We start from the raw sequence: 21,226 nt of genomic DNA, 5'->3' as shown, positions 1-21,226 counted from the left end.
TATCTCGTTTTAAAACCGTTCCTGTTGCATGTCAAAGCATGACATCTACATTACCAACACTACAGACATTCTTCATGCATGTCAAAGCCTGATATCTGCACAGCAACAAACCACCAACAGTGAATGCTAAAGATGGGTGTGTCACAGATCTGCAGACTGACACTGCCTTGGGGTGCGAGGCCTCAGAGACGACAGGAGGGCTAAAACGGGGCTGGCCAGCTCCTTTTTCTTCTGACTACACATACAAACCCTGGGATTTTTCTTTTTTCTTTCAGTTTCAAACATGTAGATTTTAAGTGACATCACTTAAGGCACTTAAGGGGAATACATATTGCCCCAGTGGCTGTATACATTGTAATATTTATGCAAATTTCTAATGATTGCATTTAATATAAAAAACCGGTGAGTTTATGAATCTTGTTAATAATGATCAAAAATAATTATTTTCTCTACTATTTTGTTTCGTGTTACTATAATTACCGGTACATGACAATCACATAATAATACTGTTACAAGTAGCGATGCAAACGGTGCTAAGCTTCAATGTAAACCTTTAAAATCATATTTTCTTGGGTTTGTTTAGCTAAAACAGGAAACTGGCACTTAATTGTGATATTTGCTGCTAGATACAGAATTAGCAGCAAAGTTTTATACTTTTAATGTACGTCCAAAAGAGATCATTCTGGTTGTTTTTTTTATGTATCATTACCAATCTCTAATTAAAATTTTTTAAAGTTGCAAGGTGCATACCCTATGTACCTAGCTCCTCACCCTACATATGTAAATGTAATGTTACAACACTGGTAATTCCTTGTCTGAGATGATGTGGAATAAAACAAGCCATGAAGAGGTCAGATCGAAAGTTGTGACATATCAAACAAAAAGAAGATCTCATTACAAAACAGACAACGGGGCCACACAAAACCATTTCTCTCCCTTCACTGTTTCTGCCTCGGGGTTATGAGGAAGAGGAGGGGGGAGGCTTAGGTCAACAGCATGACAACACTTTTACTAGCAGACTGATTCATCATTGAAATATTATGGTATGAACTTAGAGCAGCCATTACAGTCGCCTGACTCTCTTCTTTGCCAACTGCCAGCTTTAATTACTTGCAGCTGAGTCCCAGGGTTCGGTGCGTATATCAGATACTTGACCCTCCCATTGTTACCACTCGCTGCGTACAATAGACAAACCTGGAACCTACTGAAACCTACCCACGCCTCTGGTCGCTAAATAACTTGCTTTTACAGGAGCAGGGAGACCTCATTCGTTCCCATAAACGGAGCTTAAGCTGGACCCGTTCTGGACCACGCTTACACAGAGGATTTCAGTGTGCTGGTTGTTTGCACTGTTCTCAAAACAAATATCTTGCATATGCATGCACAGCACACACACACACACACACACACACACACAAAAAACCAACAAACAAGAAAGCACCCCGTCACGCCCACAAAAGCTCTCTCAACCTCTAAATTCACAGTTTAAATTGTAGTCGTCTTGTGGCTCTCTGAGAGACTGCACATGCAGCAACATGTGCTCAGAGTTGAAAAAGCCCTTCCAGTAAACAGATTGCCGACCGCACAGACAGAAAATATGCACTCTCTTCTCAGGAGCAGTGGTCTCGAATCACTGGCCGGACTGTTCAAAGTGTTTCCACAGCTCCTATGACGCTTTTGGAGGCAGAAAAAACAGAAACTCTCATTTTGCAGAGCGTGTTTGTGTCCTCCTGAGCAGACAGAGCGCAAGTCTTTATTTACATGTGACAGACACAGTCCCTTTCACAGAGGAGCAAATATATAAAAAAATAAATAAAGAAAACGACAGTCAGTAAGCTGGAAGTCAACGATATTAACTCAAACACACCACCACTCGCTGTTTTGATTTTAGTCTCACACTAGTTGCGTTTTGAAGTCTGACCACAGAAAAACAACTTCAAGTTTCCTTCCATCAGTGAAAATCATCACAACACATTACTAAACCAGATAGCATGTGGTCAGCTATGATCTGGCCTGCTAACACCATTAAGATGACCTGATTTAAATAGCTTACCTGAACTAATTAACATTCCTCCCAATCATACTTTGAAGACAAATCACTACTGGTTTCAATCCAGACTCCACGGCAGAAATTCTGCTTCATGGGATTTAGGTTTACTATTTATACCCTCACCGTCTCCTCTGATGTTTACGTTGTAAGTCATAGAGGCTAAAGGTGAAAATAAGAAGGCACTCACCATGTGAATGGCAGGACTTAAAACTCCCCATTCATTTTCCCCTCACATTCCAGCTGCTTGCTCTTACTAGCCCTGGCACCTGGGGCGTGGCACCCTTATTTTTTTGGCTGAGTGAGTGATTTAACTCTTTTCTGTGCACCCCTCTTCTACTCCACCCACCTCTCTCTCCTTGTCCCGTTTATTGTGCAGCAGACCCTTTTCTGCTCAGCATCTTGCTCAACAGGTTAGAGGCATTGTCATGTGGAATCCTGTCAGGCAGAAACAAAACAGTAGTATAACCCCGCCACAGAAAGCCTCCGTGGGCTGCACTGTTACACAAGGTGGACTGTCTGAACTTAGCAGAAACACCGCTTAAGAGGACGCGATTAGGAGGGCAAGCTTTAAGCTCACCTAGTTGGTGCATTCGGAGATTATTCCGAGCTCTGAAGGGAAAAAGCAAGCAGAGGGGGCTGGCACCTGCCGCAAGCCATGTACAACAACCATGAAATGTTTACAGCCAAGCCTACACAAGGGCTGCCTGGGACTCCATAGTAACGCAGATCATGGGGACATGTCTTTTGAGCCTCTGTGTCTCTTGCGAGTTAACACAACGAAACTGAATAGAGATAAAACAGCACCATCCGTGCTTGAATAATGATCTGGGCATTAAAAACGGGGCGTATTTCCACATTAGACTTATGCAGTCTCAATTATCTCTATAAAACAATTTTAAAGTTAAAATTAGAAGCTTACATGGAATTCTTGTTTAGTTAACACGTGCATAAAGCAAAACCTTTTAGAAACTTTTGTTTGATTTATGGCATCTCAGGACCTACATGAATAAATTATTAAGGAATAAAATTAGTTTTAATCCAATTATATTTGATGAACAGCTTAAAATAAGCCTGTTTGCAATGAGGCGATTCGTCAAAATAGCCTTCAACAAAAGGAAGGTGGGCTTGATTTTTCTGTGTGTCTTTTTGTGATTTAAGTTTTATTTAAAGGGTATTTTTTTTAAACAGCCTTTCAAATGTGTTAATAGGTTAAAAATAATCTGTAATAACCCACCTGTTTAGAGTTGCCTTTAATTAGTAACTAGTGGAAGATTGATCAACATAATGTACATTTCCTTGATGATTTTGATGACGGCATTGAACAAAATGTATGCTTATTGCTTGTTTCATAATTGGTTACTTTATTATGCTTTTATGCTGTAAAGCTACTTTGAACTGCCTTGTTGCTGAACTGTCCTGTACACATAAACTGGACATTTCAACCCTTTCCATTTCAGATAACATGCTTTTAGATTTTAAAGTTGCAGTAGATTTCATAGTTTGCCCCCTGTAACACATGGAACACGACAAATACGCACAGCAAAAGAATTACACATCTCCTTCGTCAGGTTTGCTTTCACAATTTCAAATCAAATGCTAGAGTCATAATATGAATGGAGACAACAGTAAGAACAACTGACAAAAATGCCAAGATGACTGTTGGCTAACAAAGATGCTGAGGTAGCACATTTTCCCAGAAGCTGCAGTTGACAGTCTAAGTGATCTGACTACATTTATAACATCAGTGAAAGTAAGCTTTGCAACAGGATACAGTGATATAGAAAGTATGGGTAAAAAAAACCTAAGCTGAGTAAGCATACTAAATGTTGGGATAAATTACCTTGACAAACTTGACAGACCCTTGCAAGTGATGTTTATGCAAAGATGGCTGCAGATGTTTGTGTGTGAAAGCCAAGACATGTAGTGGTTGAAAACACTACATGAAAACAAACCAGGAGCATGGGAAAAGAAATGTACACAGATAAAAGCCAGCAATATGAGTCTTTTGTCATAATAAGTGATGCATTTCCTGGCTGCAATGCTACTGATGCAACACCGACAATAACTTACCAAATCAGACAGATATTCTCAAGAATGTTGCATGACGATGCTTACGTCAGTTACTTTACATCCTCCTGCACAGCAGCCACGAAAAAAGTCACATCATTGCATTAAAGTGGTTATTGCTTGCAGAAAGCATTGTAATTCTGTTGACAAAATGTTTTTGCTAACAAACTTAACAGGAATAGTAGCACTATAACCAGAGAGCCACGGCTGACTCATAACGCTGCTGCTGGCATTCTCACTAAAACCAGGAAAATAGAGCGCATCCCCCCAGTTCTAAAGTCCTTACACTGGCTCAGAGAATAGACTTTAAAATATTGTTGTTAATTTATAAATGACTGAATGGCTTAGCATCAAAATACATTAAATATCTGCTGCTCTATCAACCTTCTAGATCACACAGGTCCTCTGGTTCTGAGAATGCAGAACAGACCAGAACCAAACATGGAGAAGCAGCATTCAGCTTTTATGTACCACAAATCTGGAACAAACTTCCAGAAAATTGCAAAACAGCTGAAACACTGAGTTCCTCTAAATCAAAGCTAAAAACCCACCTGTTTAGAGTTGCTTTTGAAGCAAAAAATGGAACAATGGCCAGACATTACAATGTCAAAATGAAATGTTTGTCACTGGTTTCTCAGTTGTCGGCTGCATTTTGTTTTTATGAATTTTATTTTTGTATTTTTATGATGTAAAGCTCTTTAAACTGCCTTGTTGATGAAATATACTACACAAATAAGTTTCATTACAGTAATTGATTGATTGATACAGAGGCCACGATATGTCTGCAGTCATGTTGACGTAATTAGTAGTTGCAGAAGCACATGTATTTGATTGCAACTGGTTTAAAGTAAAAGCAATGACCTTGAAAAAACTAATATTGAGGATATTTGGTGATGAATGTTGTTTAAATGAGCGTGGGCATGACTGCCTTTAACTTATGGAAGAGCTTTGAAAATTAGACAGTTCTTTTCAGAAATAAACTTCTCTGCAAACTAAGAGACTTAGAACAAACTTTACTATATGCAGAATAAAGGTTTGACAGTCATTTTCAGGTGATAATAAACACACTTATCACATGCATCAAACTAAAGGCAACTGGGCCAAATCTGGTCCATCATAGCAATTTCTGTGACCCCCAAGATGCTAGATGGCCACAAAGAACTTTAAGATAACAGCTATGTGCTTAAATACTATTTTAAGAGTAAAATCAATCAGACCTCTAACATAAACATACACATTTTTTTAAAGACATGTTATTGATAATAGCCAATGCATGCTTCCGATGATTCTTTACACTTAAGAAAACAGACCGCAGGATAATGTCCCAACCATCAAAATTTTGAATATGTGGAGATAAGCCTGCACACCCATTTCTATGCTTACAAATCCAGACAGTGCTGCAAGAAGAGAGGAAATCCAGGTGTGAGTTTGCATGTGTAGCAGACACAAGCATGAAGCTGCAGCCTAATAGTCTATTACTTCTAACTTATTCTCTTAAATAACCGAACAGATTCGGTTATTCTCTGTGATGACACATAAAAATGTGTCATCACACATTTTTATGTGTGATGACTTTGTCATATTACATGCTTCAATCGGTTTAGGATTTTAATGTATTTTTTTAAAGTAAAATTTATTTTTTACTCAAATTATTTGCTTAATTTCAATATGATGTACTCATTAGGTAAAACACTTTGAACTAACTGCCTTGTTGCTGAAATGTGCTGCACAAATAAACTTGACTTAATTTTTTCTTTTGACGGCTTAAGTGGGAAATATGAAAAACAGAGCAGTTTTATACCGAATTTGTACAAAATACAGCTTATTTGACCCAACAGAACCACGGCAAATACCGTCAGAACAACAACAACAACCATCTGAAACCATCCATTGCTCTTTTCCACACTCCCAGTTGTTTCAGTTAAGAAAAAAAAAAAAAGACTAGCTACCTGTTCGTTTTGTTGAACTTGTGGAAAAATACTGAAAACATATCAAATATATTACAGGTAAGTAAGTGTTTATAAAGAACTAAAGAATTATAAGGGCTTTAGTACAAAAAGAAAAGAGAACCCTATGAGTCATAATTAATTGGAATGCAGCAAGTGACCGACAATTTCTAAAGAAATATTCTTGAAGCTGTAACTTCGACACTTTTGAGGCTTAATAACAAAGTCTTCCAGCTGTCATTTGAAAAGGTTGAGGTCAGTGAGGCTTTGGAACGGGCAAAGTCGTTTGTGCTTAAAGTTTGGCATGTAGCTGTTTCAGGGCAGCTAATCCTGAGCCGACAATGAACAACCACCAGGCATCAGTTTACATGACTTGCTTTCAACAAACACCCAGCACTATCGCAGACTTCACACCAAACTACAAATGAGAGCCAAACACTGAAACTGTAGCCCCATTCTGCACACAAATAAGGCTATTTGCTGAAGTTGTTCTCTACACAACTGTGTAGCTGGGTCAGTGGTATTCCGAACTGTTTGGTGGAGACTAATTTGAGGTAAAAGTTAAATTACAGAGGAGCACGACACTTTGTAACCCATCTCTTAGAAGTGGAATCAAAAGATAAAGCAGTTGTGTCCAAGTCAGCAAAAAGAATTCAAAGTATTTACAGCACCCAAGCAGACTCCCACACGTGGATTTACCAAAATTTGCCATGTTGTATCATAGATCTACACAACACTTTAAATAAAACCAGGCCAATGTGGTTTAGTCTAAATCAGACAACATCACATAATCATTTTACAGTACATTGGAATTGGTGTGCCAATACAGGCATTTCTGCCAGACTCACAGGAAAGCCGTGCTGAAAAGCAACAGGAAAGGTCTTAAGCAACACTGCACGCAAACATTCACTGGTCGTGTAACCTCATCAGCGACTCATTCGAAAATCAATCCTGTTTCATGAGCTGGCATTACATGACGCACTTTCAATTAGTCTAATTTCTTTGTTGGAAGGAAAACTTTTTTTATATTGTTTTGCTACCTTAACATTCCTTAATGTGCAACATTAAACTGATTTTCATTTCATTTTACAAACATTTTTCTTCTTGTTAGTTCTTTTCCATTTCTAACAATTATGTTTTGTGCACCAATAAGAAAGTTCATGACCAACAATGCTCTGTTTCGTACTATTATAACAGATGTGTTGACTAAAGACAGCCTAAGAACATGCCAAATACGTCTGTCAAACTACATATTTTCACTTTTTGGAAACGGTTCCTAATCTCAGCATGACAGGAACACTAGTACAGTAAATACGAGGGCTAGCCCCGATGTAAACAACAAACACAGGCGTAAAGTTAATAAGACTCTTCTACCAAGTCACTGAGTTTAATAATTAGCATGTTATCGTTTGTTTCTTAAGCTTGAGGCTTAAAATGTCAACCTAATTAACTAGCTTCCTCAGCAGTATATAATTTTAATGGTGTCAACATTAATCACTGGCAATGCAAAAAGTCCACAATGAAGAATTGAATCCATGAAGATGTCAGATTGATGCATACCACCAGAAAACATTGTTGCAGAATGAGCACAAAGTGCAGAAGCCTCCAGGTCAATATGCGCTACCACACCTACACAAACAACAAGGACCACAACAGAATGTCCAATTATTGACACTGCCAAGAACTAGGCCAATCAAAACAGGCCCGACTCCAAAATGTACAGGACTCCAGAGCACCTGCTGTCGTCTCACTGTGCCAGCAGGACACACACAAGTTTCCATGTTCACACTCTCAAAGGCGAGAGTAATTTTGGAATCATGGCAATGACCTACACAATGTGATCCAGGTGGTAAATACTTTCAGACTCCTGCCAAAGTTCTTTTGAAGAGGGCAGCAGCATGGTGAACAGCCCACTTACAAATTCAATGAAGATTTGGAAATAGGTTGTGGTGTTGTAGTAATCCTCTTCTGGAAAAATCCATGGACTGATCCCAAAAGGAAAAGTTGTTGAGTTTATTGATGAGAAGGTAAGAATAAACTGAAACTGACTGAAAGAGGGTCACCTGGCACCGGATCAACACACCCACCAGGAAGGTGTGCTGGAGTCTCCAGGCAATCAGAAGTTCACAATAGACCAGTTGTGAATAAGAATGCAGAACCAGAAACCTAATGCCACTTTTTTTTGTAAACTGAGATGTCATTTCAAAACAGTCGCCGCTTTAAATAAAAACAACCCGTAGGTCTGACCAAGCCTCCCAAAGCTCTTACATTACAACACACCTCATAATGTCTTACGTTTCCCTGCTTGTTTTCTGAGATATTTTTTTAAAAAGCGGAGTTTTAAGTAGCTGTGGAAAATTGTTCTACAGACCTGATTGAGATTAATATTTAATTACCTAAAAGTGCAGTATTATTTAAAATTGACTTTTTTGAACTTTACATCATGTTATAATGCTATTCCTTTATCAAAAAAATACTTGAAGTGTTGCCTTTATTCTTTCATGCATGTTTGAGAAATCCTTTAAGCTCCTGTGGCAACCATTTTGCCACGCCAGGGTGGACTAAGTGCTGCCTTCGAAGCACAACTCCTCCTCGGAGCTGCAGTTTCCAAGCTTCTACATTGCAGAGCAGCCGTCCCTCACAACTCCCCAACTCAGCTCCTTCAGACTAGCTGGAAGAAATTAGCAAACACCTGGTGGAACTGTGCATCTGAAGTTTATTAAATGCAGTCATATATGAGGTGGGAAAAAGATTGGCAAAGGGTTAATAGAGGAGCGATGTTGTGATGACTTATGGAAGGTGGAGTTTCAGAAAGAGCAAGAGTTTTTAAAGAGACGGAGGTCAAATGTCTTTTAAATTATATTTGATTTTTATGCAATCTTTATAACAGCTGAAGGTAACATAGTTACCTAATTGTGCAAAAAAAAAAAAAGGCACCATATCCCTGAAAAATACATAATACTGCTCCTTTAAGATGATTTATTGTTCAGTTTAATTAAGGATTTGGAAAGTCTGCTAATTTCTAAAAGAAAATCCCAGGGATCTGAGAAAGAAGATCCCAAAAAGCCTTAGCAAACTTTTGTTGAACCAAAACTAAATTGAGAAACATAAGATTTTATTTCTCCTTTCAAGTACTGTTCAATCCAGTTCACACAGACACCTTCACAAACTGCACGCTCACTGCTCTGAAAAGGTCCTGCATGCTGGTTCATGATTTAAGTCAATATAAACAACTGGTAGTAGAGTCAAGCAGAAGCATGAAGAGAAAAATCTGTGGAGTCACAGTATTGCTCATCCTCAGGCAAGCTGCAACTTGTTGAGATGGAGACACACAATCATCATCATCACGTAGCCACTTTGAGCAAAAAACACTGATAATATATATTATTATGGCTCAATGTTATGAGAGTAATTGGAAAAAATGGATTTGATACCAACTTGATTTTTGTTTTACAGATTAGCATTTTTTAGCTGAGTTCTTTTTAGTTTACTGTTTGAAGTCGCTCTTTGTGCTAAGGCAAGATTTGTGTGTGGGGGCATTAAAGCAAATGTAACCTTTGAATTTTACTCAAACTATTCCTGAGCAACTGGGGACTAGGTTAAAGTGACTCTGATGATGTCAAGAGCTAAGATGACCTTCAATAGCTTCTAGTGTATTAAAACAAACAAACAAAAAAAAAATTAAACAACAAGACTTGGAGAGTATGAAGAAAGTTCAAGGAAGCGATAACTATCCTCCGACAAAGACAACAAAAAAAGGTTTTGGGCAAGAAATAAAGACAGATTCCTTCATTTACAATTTAATTTCACTTCTGAAAGCAGAGAATGTTTACAGTAAATATGTAGATTTGGCCCCGGTTGCTAGTAGATTTGTGCTGAATTTGTGCAGGACTCTTCGTTGAGCCACAGGGGTTGACTGAGATCAGACAATGACAGGATACTGGGGAAATTCAGATGGACCAACACTGCAGTTTATTCCAGTCCTACCAGTCAGCCGAGGAAGCAAAGGACGACTCAGAAAAAAGAAACGACAACACAGGACGCTGAGACATAGGTGCTGTGAAACTGCAAGATTAATTACTAATTTATGCCAAAGGTGGTGTGCATTTCTAAAGGTTTTGAATTTTTAATTTTTTTGTAAAAGCCTTGATGAAAGAGCCCCTGTCATTTACTTTGAAAAAGGAAAAAAAAAAAAAGAAAGAAGGTAAAATCACTCAAGGGCAGATTCTTTCCCTGCAGGCGCCCGCACCTTGGATAATGCTGCTGAAAGCATATAGTGAGATAAAACCCTGTTTCAAGACTGACATACCTGAGGGCACGTATCACATTGTGATGACCAAACGGTCATTACATAAGTAAATGTTTTGGTTTAAGTTTAAAATAATTTAAACCAAACCTTTGCTGTAAATGTTTTGTAGATTTTGCAAAGCAACTTCATTCTTTCCGAAGAAATGAGCAACAGTGCACAATCTAATCACAAAGATCATTGTGATATCAAGTGTGTGCAATATTGCAGTATTTGGCAAGATATTATATGTCAGATGTCATACATTCATGCTGAGCATATATGCATATTTGCCCAGGAACTCTAACAGCCCCTTAATTCAATAACGCACTTTGCATAAAAGCTCATAAGATATGGGACGTTGTTTATTGATTGCGATGAAAAGAGTAAAAAAAATAAAAAAAAAACATTGATTAATCATAATCAAAATAATCAGCAAACATTTTAGAAATGGAACCATCATTACACATTGTTCTGATATATTGCAGTCCTAGAAATAAAGACAACTTTCAAATTCAAGACTGTAGTTGAATATTGGCAATACTAGTTTCCATTTACTCAAATAGGTCTCTCCATTTTTTCTTTAGCATCGCACTGAAGTTCCAAACGACTGACTAAACAAATTACCTGCAGGCAGAGTTTTGATTGATAACATTAAAATATCCAAGGCTACGTATACCTAATATTGCAACCAAGAAGTCCATTGCAAGTTCTATGCCGCTAAAGAACTTGTCTTTGCACCGGCAGAAATAGTGTCCAGATTAAAAATGTGCATAAACCCAGAATGACCAAATGGCATCATGATAGTACTTGGAGTAAAATAGCGCAACATCTACAAACCTGCAGCTTTGGTCTCCTGATAGTCCACACGAGCACCACTACAGTTTGAGCGCCAACATCCATGAGAAAGTGTCTGTAACAAACAGCCTCATCCTACCGCACACATCTGCCAGCAAACATGTAAACTCATACACGTATGAACTCGTCGCGTCATGTATCTATCTACTGTCTTGATCTGATTTTGCAATGCATTCACCTCTTCCCACATAACTCTGTGCAGCAATTACAAAATCCAGAATAGGAGCGATTCATCTTGTTATGAGTCCGCTGCATAAAATGCCTCGCTGCCATCTGCAATAGCAAAAACGCTCTGAATTCTGTAGCAGATGAGAAGAAGGCATGGCAAAGACAGATGAGCTAATTAATTCCATCTGGTTATTAACAACACAATTCGCATGACCAATGTAGTTAAGAATTTAGCTGTTAAAACTGCGAAGTGAAGAGCACCACGGGGAAAAAAGATGGCTGTCAAGAGCCAGGTGAAGTGTGTGATCGCTGGTGCTAAAGGTAAAAAAAAAGTCAACCTTCAAAAAGGCCAAAGCACGTCAGAGGGCTTGTTAAAAGCCATTTGTATTGAGAGCTTGCTGAAGCAGTCCCAAATAAAAAATGATAACAAAGGGAGAGAGGAGGGGGGTTCATAAAGTTGTAGACTGGATTACAAGCATTACCGCACTACTGTTTCAGTAGGAAGCCTTATATGCATATTTTGTTATTTTTAAGACTTAAAAAATTAAAGTAATTTAAAAGTTGAATAATCTTTAGCTGAGGAAGATATTTACTCTAATTTTGACTAATAAAATACCTTGAGACCTGGCAACACAGTCTGTACAGCCATGTTATGAGTGTCTGACACCTTAACTGCTGTACTTTGCCAGTGGAAAGACTGCAACCAGCCAAGATTCATCTCGCTTAATATTTAATGTCTTAGTTCACAATCGCCTTGCTGCAGAGAGGCGTACGAGGGTTGTTAGATGTCACAGGTGCTTTGGGCTTTTCGCAAAAGAGTGAGAGGAATCTCCCTGAAGATGAAGGCAAGCGAAAGCGCTGGTCATACTGAATGCTTCTTCTCTCCCTTACACTGTCCACATTCAGACTGCAGAATGTAAAAGTGAATATTTAATCTGCATACGGTTATGGAGAGACTGAACTCTATGCATGATAATGAATAGAAAACACATTCATGGAATTTGATTCTGCTAATTAACCACAAATTAAAAAAAGATCTTAAGCATTACTGGGTAAAGAAACAAAACAAAAATTAGCACATGCAGACTTCTGTCACGACACTGTCCTTTTTCTCAGTGACTCCCTGATATCCTGCAACATTTGTCCAGAAAAAAAGTATCTAGACTTAACAGGTAAAAATCTGCTTTCATCACATAAACACAGCAAACCAGCTAATCTGAAACAGTCCCAGGAAAAAAAAGTCTCCTATTTTAAAAAGAAACGCCTCTGGCAGAATGGAAAACCTGCAACACCGGCATGCCTGTAATACTTCAGAGGTCATCTGAGAGCGGTAACTTAGTTGCACAGCGTAAAAGTTGATTCTAGCCTCTTGTTGTGCATGCAAAACATCCAAGATGCAGATCTAAAAACTGATTTTCTCCTCTGATAAAGTGTGGAACATGCACAAGCGGCATTGCGAAGAGTAACATTAGCTTTAATATTGAGCTTTTGGTGTTGCTTTATTCTATGTAGCAACTTTTTGAATTGTATTTTTGCACCCATGCCCAGACTTGCTGGCCAAAGTATTTAGATAAATGAGCAACACATTATTTCAAGAAAAATGTTAAAATAAGGAGCTGTTTGAGACTCCAACTTCAACTTGCAATTTCACACAAGACGGATAGCCAAGTAACACCTCCAGGCTCTTTAACAGGTTAAACCACTCAGACATTGATTTGTCGCGGCCCAAACAAAGTCACAAGTGTGCAGTAAATACCAAAGGAGGTGATATTTTGACCTGACCCCGATTAGACTTCTTACTGAAGTTTGGCGAGCGTTAATAATTAATCAAAGAGATGGAGCAGTAGATAAGGGTATAAACACACACAAACACAACTTTAAGAGGTGTGAATTCCAAGCATCACCACACTGATTGCTTTTTATAATCAAGATATACAGCTCTGGACAAAAATTAAGAGACATTAAATGATGAATGTCTCTGATTTGACTTTTAATACACATATGTTTGATTTAAATGAACATTGCTCTTTTATGCCATGAACTACTGACATGTCTCTGAAATTTTAAGCAAAACTTTTGTATTTATTTGCAGAAAATGAGAAATGACCAAACTAATAAAAAAGATGCAGCGTTTTCAGACCTCAAATAATGCAAAGAAAACAAGTTTATATTTTTTTAGAAACAACAATACTAGTGTTTTAACTCAGGAAGAGTTCAGAAATCAATGTTTGGTGGAATAACCAGGAGGTTTTCAATGGGGTTCAGTGCAGGGCTTTTCATTTTTCCAGAGCTGTATTTTGAAATAAACAGATGCATTGTTGTGGTCATATTTAAAGCAGCAAAGGGGCAGTAATGAGGACGAAAAACATTTTAGATCCAAATATGTTGATCTGTACGCTTTCAATTTCCTTAACCCCCTTCATCTAGGTGTTTAACATGCTAGTCAAGTTATCAATTTTGCATAACTGAGAAGTGACACCCATGATAACTGACCCATTAGTGACCATGAAGACATGGCCACCAAAGCAAAATGTTTCTTGAGCCACAGTAAAGGCTTAAGTTGAGAAGTTTGGCCCAGTATACAGGGAGAGCAACAACACTTTAAACAATTATCTACTGGTATTATGACATATTGCACATTCAGAGATGGTATTCTATTAACTTTGGTTGCAAAACGAGGTAATTTGAACAACTGTCTTCTTTCTTTCATCTTGAAACAACCTGCAAAGTCTTACAACATATAAATGTTGTGTGGACATTTATATCCACACAATACAGTTGAAAATGTCCTACCGGCGACATTTTCTCCTTTTCAGACCATTCTTTTTTGGTTGTGCATAAAAATCCCAGTAAACCAAATGCTTCTGAATAATTTCAGACACTTAGATTCACTTTCTTTTCTTGGTTTGAACTTCAGTAAGTCTTCTTTATTGCATTTGCATCGAGTTGCTGCCATGAGTGTAAATGTGCACCACACCAAAAGTGAGTAATAGGATAACATTTAGTTTTGTTTTTTTCATCTTAAAAAAAATATTCTTGATCTTATCACAGCGTGGCATAGGAATATGGCTGCCAGCTAAAGTGAGAGTGGGAAGTATACAGAACAGGTTTGGACTGATGCTTTAACTGATGAAGATGTCACCGAGAACATTCTGAACAAGAACAAAACATTGCGTCTCTGTAAGATTACAAGGACTTCAAGTTCTCAAGATGAATGAATGAGTCACGATATTCTTGTTGAAGTGGATATCTGAGATCAGATTGTACTAATGAGACAAGCCCACAACAAGAACATGACATAGTTGACAGTGTCCCAACTGCAATACAAATCAATCTAATGCAAATTAAATAATTATTCTTATTTCCATTTTTCCCCCCCCTGTCATACTTTTTGGGTTTCCTTACATATCCGCTAGCTTTCAAGGCAGTTGAGTATTTTTAAGCGCATGCCGCTAAGTTTGCCTGACACAGTAGAGTCAATATTAATAGAGTGCTATTTAAACCTCGGTTTATACACAGAGGAGACCAAGAGTTAATTATTGACCAAGCTAAGGTGGGTGTCAATAAAAAAAAAAAAAACTAAAAAGAACTATGTCGAGATCTGAGGGCTTACAATTGTTAAATAGGCTAACCAGAATGTATACTGAAGCCGTAACATTCTTCATTTTTACAGTGGACCTGCTGGGAAGGCATTTTAATACAATCATTAACCAGAAGTCCCTCACGGACTACAAAAAGTAGCACAAAATGCCTTCCTGTCTTGAGAGCTATTGTTAAAGCATTCTGCTTTTCCTTGATATTCCCTGGGCTACTCTCAAGCTAAAAATGAGCTCCCTACAAAGATTTTGTTGCCCAAAGTAGAACAAGGCTAGATGCTACATAGATATTAAAAAGAAAAAGGGAGAAAAAAAATCAACTTGAATTTATGGGAATTTATTTTCGGGTACAACTCATCAATATTGACAATTGTGAGCTTTTTTCTTTCTTTCAAACAACAGAGTAAATCTGCAAAAGACCAGAGAAGTTGACTTACAAAACAATGTCACAATAATGTTATTACATGTGACAGCTGAGCTGATAAAAATATACAAGAGTGTGATTAGTAATTAGGACTCAGGAATCTTAACACTAGGGGCTGCAATGTATCTGATACAACATTGGAAAACCAAGAAGCCAACTTTTGTCAACATTTATAAGAGAAGAGGAATAAATTGAGCACTTAAAGGTGAAATGGAGGACTTTTAAAGAATGATCTTAAGATGTACTATTTGAGTTTATTGGTGAATAATAAAGTACAGCCTTGTATAGGCTGTAATGGTGTGTTGGCCTTCAACACAGCTATAAAAGGTATTATTCCTCATCTGCTCAGTAGTCCACCTGACCTCAAAGGTAGCAAATACGCATGTATTGGTTTGCCACCTAGTAGGCCATTTTGCAAATTGTGTTACATTTATGTTTCTTTTTCTATGTGTATTCTCCATTAATATATCCAGGAAAATATTTTATGCATTGATGCCTTTTCTGAAATAGGTCTTTGAGATAAAGCTTGTATCTTGCATTTGATTTGATTTTCATAGTCTGGATGAACCTGACATCTACGTTATTTGCAAAAGAAACTTTAATCTAAAATCAGGACAATTTAGAGGAATAAGTTCTACGATATGGACAAGTGACAAGAACAGCTGAAGTAAATGGGTTAGATAGTTGGAGAGTGGATGTAGACATGCCTGCTGAGTATAATGACGAAATGATAAACAAATAAGGCAAGGTTCCTTTCAGCTCGTCAAATTTCCTGCCACTTTACAAAAACATGTATTTTAGTTTAAGTGGTGTAAGTGAGTGTGTACATGATTTTCTATCTCTTTGTAGATCTGTAATGGATTGGTGACCTGTCAGGGGTTTACCCAGCTTTTCGCCCATTGACTAGTGTAAATAGCTCACGATATTTCTGCCGTCCTGCAAGGATGAAGCATGCATAGAAAGTGAATGGGTAACCATAAGGAGCAGTCCTCTGAACCTTCTTTGGACCCTTTTGGCCTTTAGTATTCCCCGAGCAGCTTAAGCTCTCAGTGTAAAGGAAGCCAACTTGTATTTTGATGCTTTTGCACAACACAATTAGCTCAAATCCTAATTGAGCTAATTAGGATTTTTAAAAAAAGGTTATTTTTGCACATATAATTTGCATATAAGGTTTTAATGTTTTTTTTTAAAAAATCTCTTTCTCTTTCTTACTGTTTATTTAATGTCACATGCTGTTTTTATTTTAATTATGTAAAGCACTTTGAAATGCCTTGCTGCTGAAATGTGCTATACAAATAAAATTTGATTGATTGATTGATATAAAAACTGCTGTTTTTATATGCAAAAAACATATAAAAACCACCTCTTGTGTAAAGCAGCTTGGGGTATTGGTTACAAAAAAATTATCCAAAAGTATGACCTAAGCATTTTGTAAAACTAAGCTCAGATGAGGTAACTTTGTCTTTCATCACCTATGAAGCAAAAGCTGAGGTGGAGTTATGTCTAAATTGTTTGTCTCTCAAAGGGTTGGATTTTACCTTGCTGATTCAGATCTCCTTTTTTTTCACCCACCAACATTGTTGTGAAATGGAATTAATTTTTTCAGAATGTGTTGCACTTTGTAAACAGCCCTCCAACTAGTTCTTTTACACGTGAGTAGGCCTGTCGCGATAAACAATAAATCAATTAATCGCACGATAAATTAAACCTATCGACCTCATTTTAATTATCGGCTTTATCGTCTCTTCCTGCCTTTTTTTTCTTTCTATTGATAACACTGAATGAAAAAAGGCTCACATCCGGTGTGACGGTTCGATCGGGTTCGTCGTGCCGTGTGGTGTCCAGCCACATGGGCACAAAATAATGGCTACAAGTCCAGTTAACTAATTTTAAAATCAGGCATTAATCAATGCTTTACTACAATCTACCTGCAATGCATGTGACTACAGACACCATAAAGTCCTGACTGACTGAATGAAAATCATTATAATCTATTTATGTCACGTTAACGAAGAACAGCTGAAAAGTTACCGGGTTTATCAACTGCAGTAGCAATTTGGCTCCAACTCCTCTCCTTATCATTTCTATATTCTTTGCACGAAATGTTGAATAAACATTAATGTAGTTTTCACAAATCATCTCCGATGTCCGCTGGACTTCTTGTTGCGCCGTGTCAGCTGTTTGGGATTCCTCTCTAATTTCCCTTCAGAAAGCACGGAGGAGAATCCGCGTTTTCTGATTGGCTACCTGTCACATTTAGCGTTAAGCTCCCAGTCGGGGAAAACCACTAATTTAGATCGGAGCGACCACGACGATCCACCGTAACACACCACACACTACAGGATGATCGGTTACGAAATCACCAGCGACAATCTTAGATCAGCCAACGATGTAAGATTTTCGTAAAGGGAAAATAGGGGCAAAAAAATCGTGTAGTGTGAACTACTGCATTAGGTAGTGGGATGTGCTCATCTTCTCTATTTAAATCTAGTGATTACTGAAGAGCAATATAGTATACAGACTTCATAATCTGCACTCTTTTGGTTGAATGCAGTATTTATTTCCACTTTGGCTTTATGTTATTTAGTGTTTATTCACGTACGTTTTTTGTTAATGGAGACTGAGAATATGTTTTATTTTTGTTTTTGTTTGTTTTGTTTGTTTAGTTTATCAGTTCCAGTGTTATGTGTTATTTTGAAAATAAAGTGTATCTATGGCAGGAAATCACATGCATTATTACGTCATTTCCATTAAATCAGTGTCAAAAGGTCTTGAAACAATATTATAGTTTATCGCAATAATTTTTTAGACAATTAATCGTCCAGCAAAATTTGTTATCGTGACAGGCCTACACGTGAGTTGGATTATCTACATCTACAAAGACAAGTAAAACCATGTTCAAGGAATGTCAACGTATGAAAAGAAAGACCCTCTTCTGCTGTGAAACCAAAGGTCCATTGTTAAGTCAAGAAAGAGATAATGGTTTTGGTAGTGTTTTGGTTCTTCCTAGGTATCCCTGCCACCACACCCAACTCCAGACAAAAGAAACTGAAATAGCGTATTGTAATTTTTCATAGTACAAAAACAAATGCATACCAACTCTGTGCATCATGACTGATAAACTAAACGACAACAAAAAAACAAAAAAAACTAAAATATTGCATTCTTGTATGTTTGGTTAAAATGTTTAAATTGCAAGGTGTAGGGACTTTTACAAAAAGCAGTTATTCTGCCAAAGTCTTATTTAACTGATAAACTAATTAGCTTTATTATGCTTGTGTTATAACAGTCTCCAGCATAAATAAAGCCGACGATAACAGAAGAATGCCGACTTTACAGCATTGCACCTGTTGTTATGAGTTCAGCAGAGTTCAGTTTTTCTATCCACAGGTTGCCTGAGGCTACCTTGCTGATGATTACACAGTTTATGCTAATTGTCTCACTAGCGCCGCTCTGGGAGCAGTGCAGCGCATGCATATGTGAGCATGTGTAAAGTGCCTGGCGGGGGCGGAGGGCATCGACGGCCTATTCAAACAGACCAGAGAAAATAGATAGCGGGGTTTTGAGGCGGGCAAGGAGATAGTAAACTGGTCTGACCGGTGAGTATGCAGCAGCTGAGGGCTTCAGCGCGCCGAAAACATGAGCACGGGACTGCAAAAACAAAACGAGTATCCGTGAAGGTTGCGCAGGAGAGCCAAAACTTTACTTCGGCTCATGCGCAGGCATGTGACAGGAGGTGGTTTCTAGATGAATGGCACTGAAGTAAAGTGAACGCCGCCGACACACGCTTAAACACACACACACACACATACACACACACACACGCACATGCTGAGAACGAACTCAGGTAAAGTTGTTGCATATCCACACACCACATAACATAAATGTCAAACTATTTTACCAGAACAAGTACAGTGGAGGAACTTTGTTTACCTTTAGAGTACAGGGATCCGGGAGAATTCAGGTCGCGGTCCCCGTTGAAGAGGGAGATAAAGTCAGAGGGCATCGCAATCCCTCTGGCTGTAGAAACCGGACACTTTCGGTCACTTACAGCGTGACGGATTTGGATAAAACTGTTATATGTCTCACGACTAGCAAACTACAGAACTTGTAAGAGACGGACGGCAATTCTGGCCTGAGTTTTTCTGTCGTTACTGTCTGCTAACTGTCTGTATTGCCACTCTGGTTGCGAGTCCCTCTTCGGTCCGCCCACGACTCACGTTTGTTGTCAACGGACGACCGGAGGGGGAATCACGCCCACGCCTGTGACGCAACACGTACGAGGGACGTGCAGATTCTCATAAGGTAGTGTGCTTCTACAACTGCTATGTTTTTTGGGAAAAAATACATATTTGTCATATTTCCTTGGAAAGTATTCATTGGACCATGTGGGCATTTCAAGCAAAGTTATAATTGATCTCTTTACTCTGCATTTTTCAGCTGGAAACCACGTGGATCTATGTTAAATCTTATAAATACAACTGAACTTTCACAAAATATTATTTTTTAATATCTACTAACTTATCAAACTAAATCCTTAACCCACTAAAAATGCACGGAGGACTATCTTAGCTGTAGATGGGAGGAAAGAGGATGTTGTAGAAATAACAAAAGGTCAAACGTCAGTTTTACAGTACGTTGATTAAATTTCAAACAAATTTGTTTATTTGTTTTTTTAACGAAACAATTATTTTTGAAAGGCACAAACACAGTAATTGAATGTGTATTTTTTTTTCTTTTTGCTTGATAACTAGAAATATTGGACCATCCATGAGCCTTTTCCTTTCTTGGCACTGCCCATTTCCAGACGAGTCAGCTACGCCGAAATGGACTCGGTTACATTCATGGAAAAAAAGAAAGTACACCGCACATGCAATATTTTGGATATCACAATTATGTTATAATCAAATTTTGAATAGTTTTATTTTTATGCACTTGCTTACAATGCTGCATTAACCAATGAAATAGTGAGATTTGTTTCTAATGTGGACTTGCTTACCTCAAACTGTCCATGTATGTACTGCACCCTAACAACTAGTTTTCAGAATTTCAACTTAATTGTGACCAATATGAGATTTTAAACATGTTTCCACAGACAGGCAAATTCTACTTGTTTTTCCTTCTAAGCTTAACACAACATAAGTTGTGAGTGAAACTCTTTATTCTGTGACATTTACATGAAATTTATTAGCCTTTAGAGGAGCAGTTTTCTATCTATCTATCTATCTATCTATCTATCTATCTATCTATCTATCTATCTATCTATCTATCTATCTATCTATCTATCTATCTATTGATCGATATATATATAAAATCAAAACTGCATCCAATTCAGACTTTCCAGTTACAAATGGGTGACAAATCTTCATACATGGTGTGTAAATGTGCTGTTGGGCAATAGGTGCATTGATACGTGGCAACTAAGGTGACTAATGAGGTTTATGGCTCATTGGGTTCCAAGGCAAATTGCATATTATTCTGTATTTTGACTGTAGACATGGGTAAAATTATGTTGATGACTGTTAAAATCCAAAATGCAGCACTCAGATTTTTCATATTTATTTGTTGTAAGCTTGTTCTTGGATTTTTTCAAAATTAACTTCATTTTGAATATTTTGTTCCTTTTTTTTAGGTTTATTTGAGGTAAAAATCAAACCCAGTGATTATTTCAATTTCCTATATTTTTATTTATGGTGAAATGGAAATAGCTTCTAAATTTGAGCTTAGAGCTGGCAGAAGCGACAGAAGATTCAAAACATTTTATGGGGCACGCTTCAGTTTGAGTAACAGTCACAATTAGATTATGCAAGACTTTATATTATTGTCATTAAT

At 37.7% G+C, this 21,226-nt stretch overlaps 1 protein-coding gene across 2 annotated transcripts in view; it reads right to left on the bottom strand.

Annotated features, from left to right (window-relative positions):
* nfat5b (nuclear factor of activated T cells 5b) overlaps positions 1 to 19,621 on the bottom strand; it is a 34,758-nt gene extending 15,137 nt beyond the window's left edge. For both annotated transcript variants that reach the window (XM_008405318.3, XM_008405320.3), the window contains exon 1: positions 19,328 to 19,621. In XM_008405318.3, the coding sequence (XP_008403540.2) occupies positions 19,328 to 19,400 (73 nt within the window). In that variant the 5' untranslated portion in view covers positions 19,401 to 19,621. The remainder of the gene's footprint in view (positions 1 to 19,327) is intronic.
* Positions 19,622 to 21,226: the final 1,605 nt, after the last annotated feature.

This window comes from Poecilia reticulata, chromosome 3, assembly GCF_904066995.2.
Source record: "Poecilia reticulata chromosome 3, P_reticulata-male-v2, whole genome shotgun sequence".
NCBI classification, from domain to species: domain Eukaryota; kingdom Metazoa; phylum Chordata; class Actinopteri; order Cyprinodontiformes; family Poeciliidae; genus Poecilia; species Poecilia reticulata.
The sequence above is the reverse complement of the archived record's forward strand: the minus strand, read 5'-3'. Positions and strand labels throughout refer to the sequence as shown.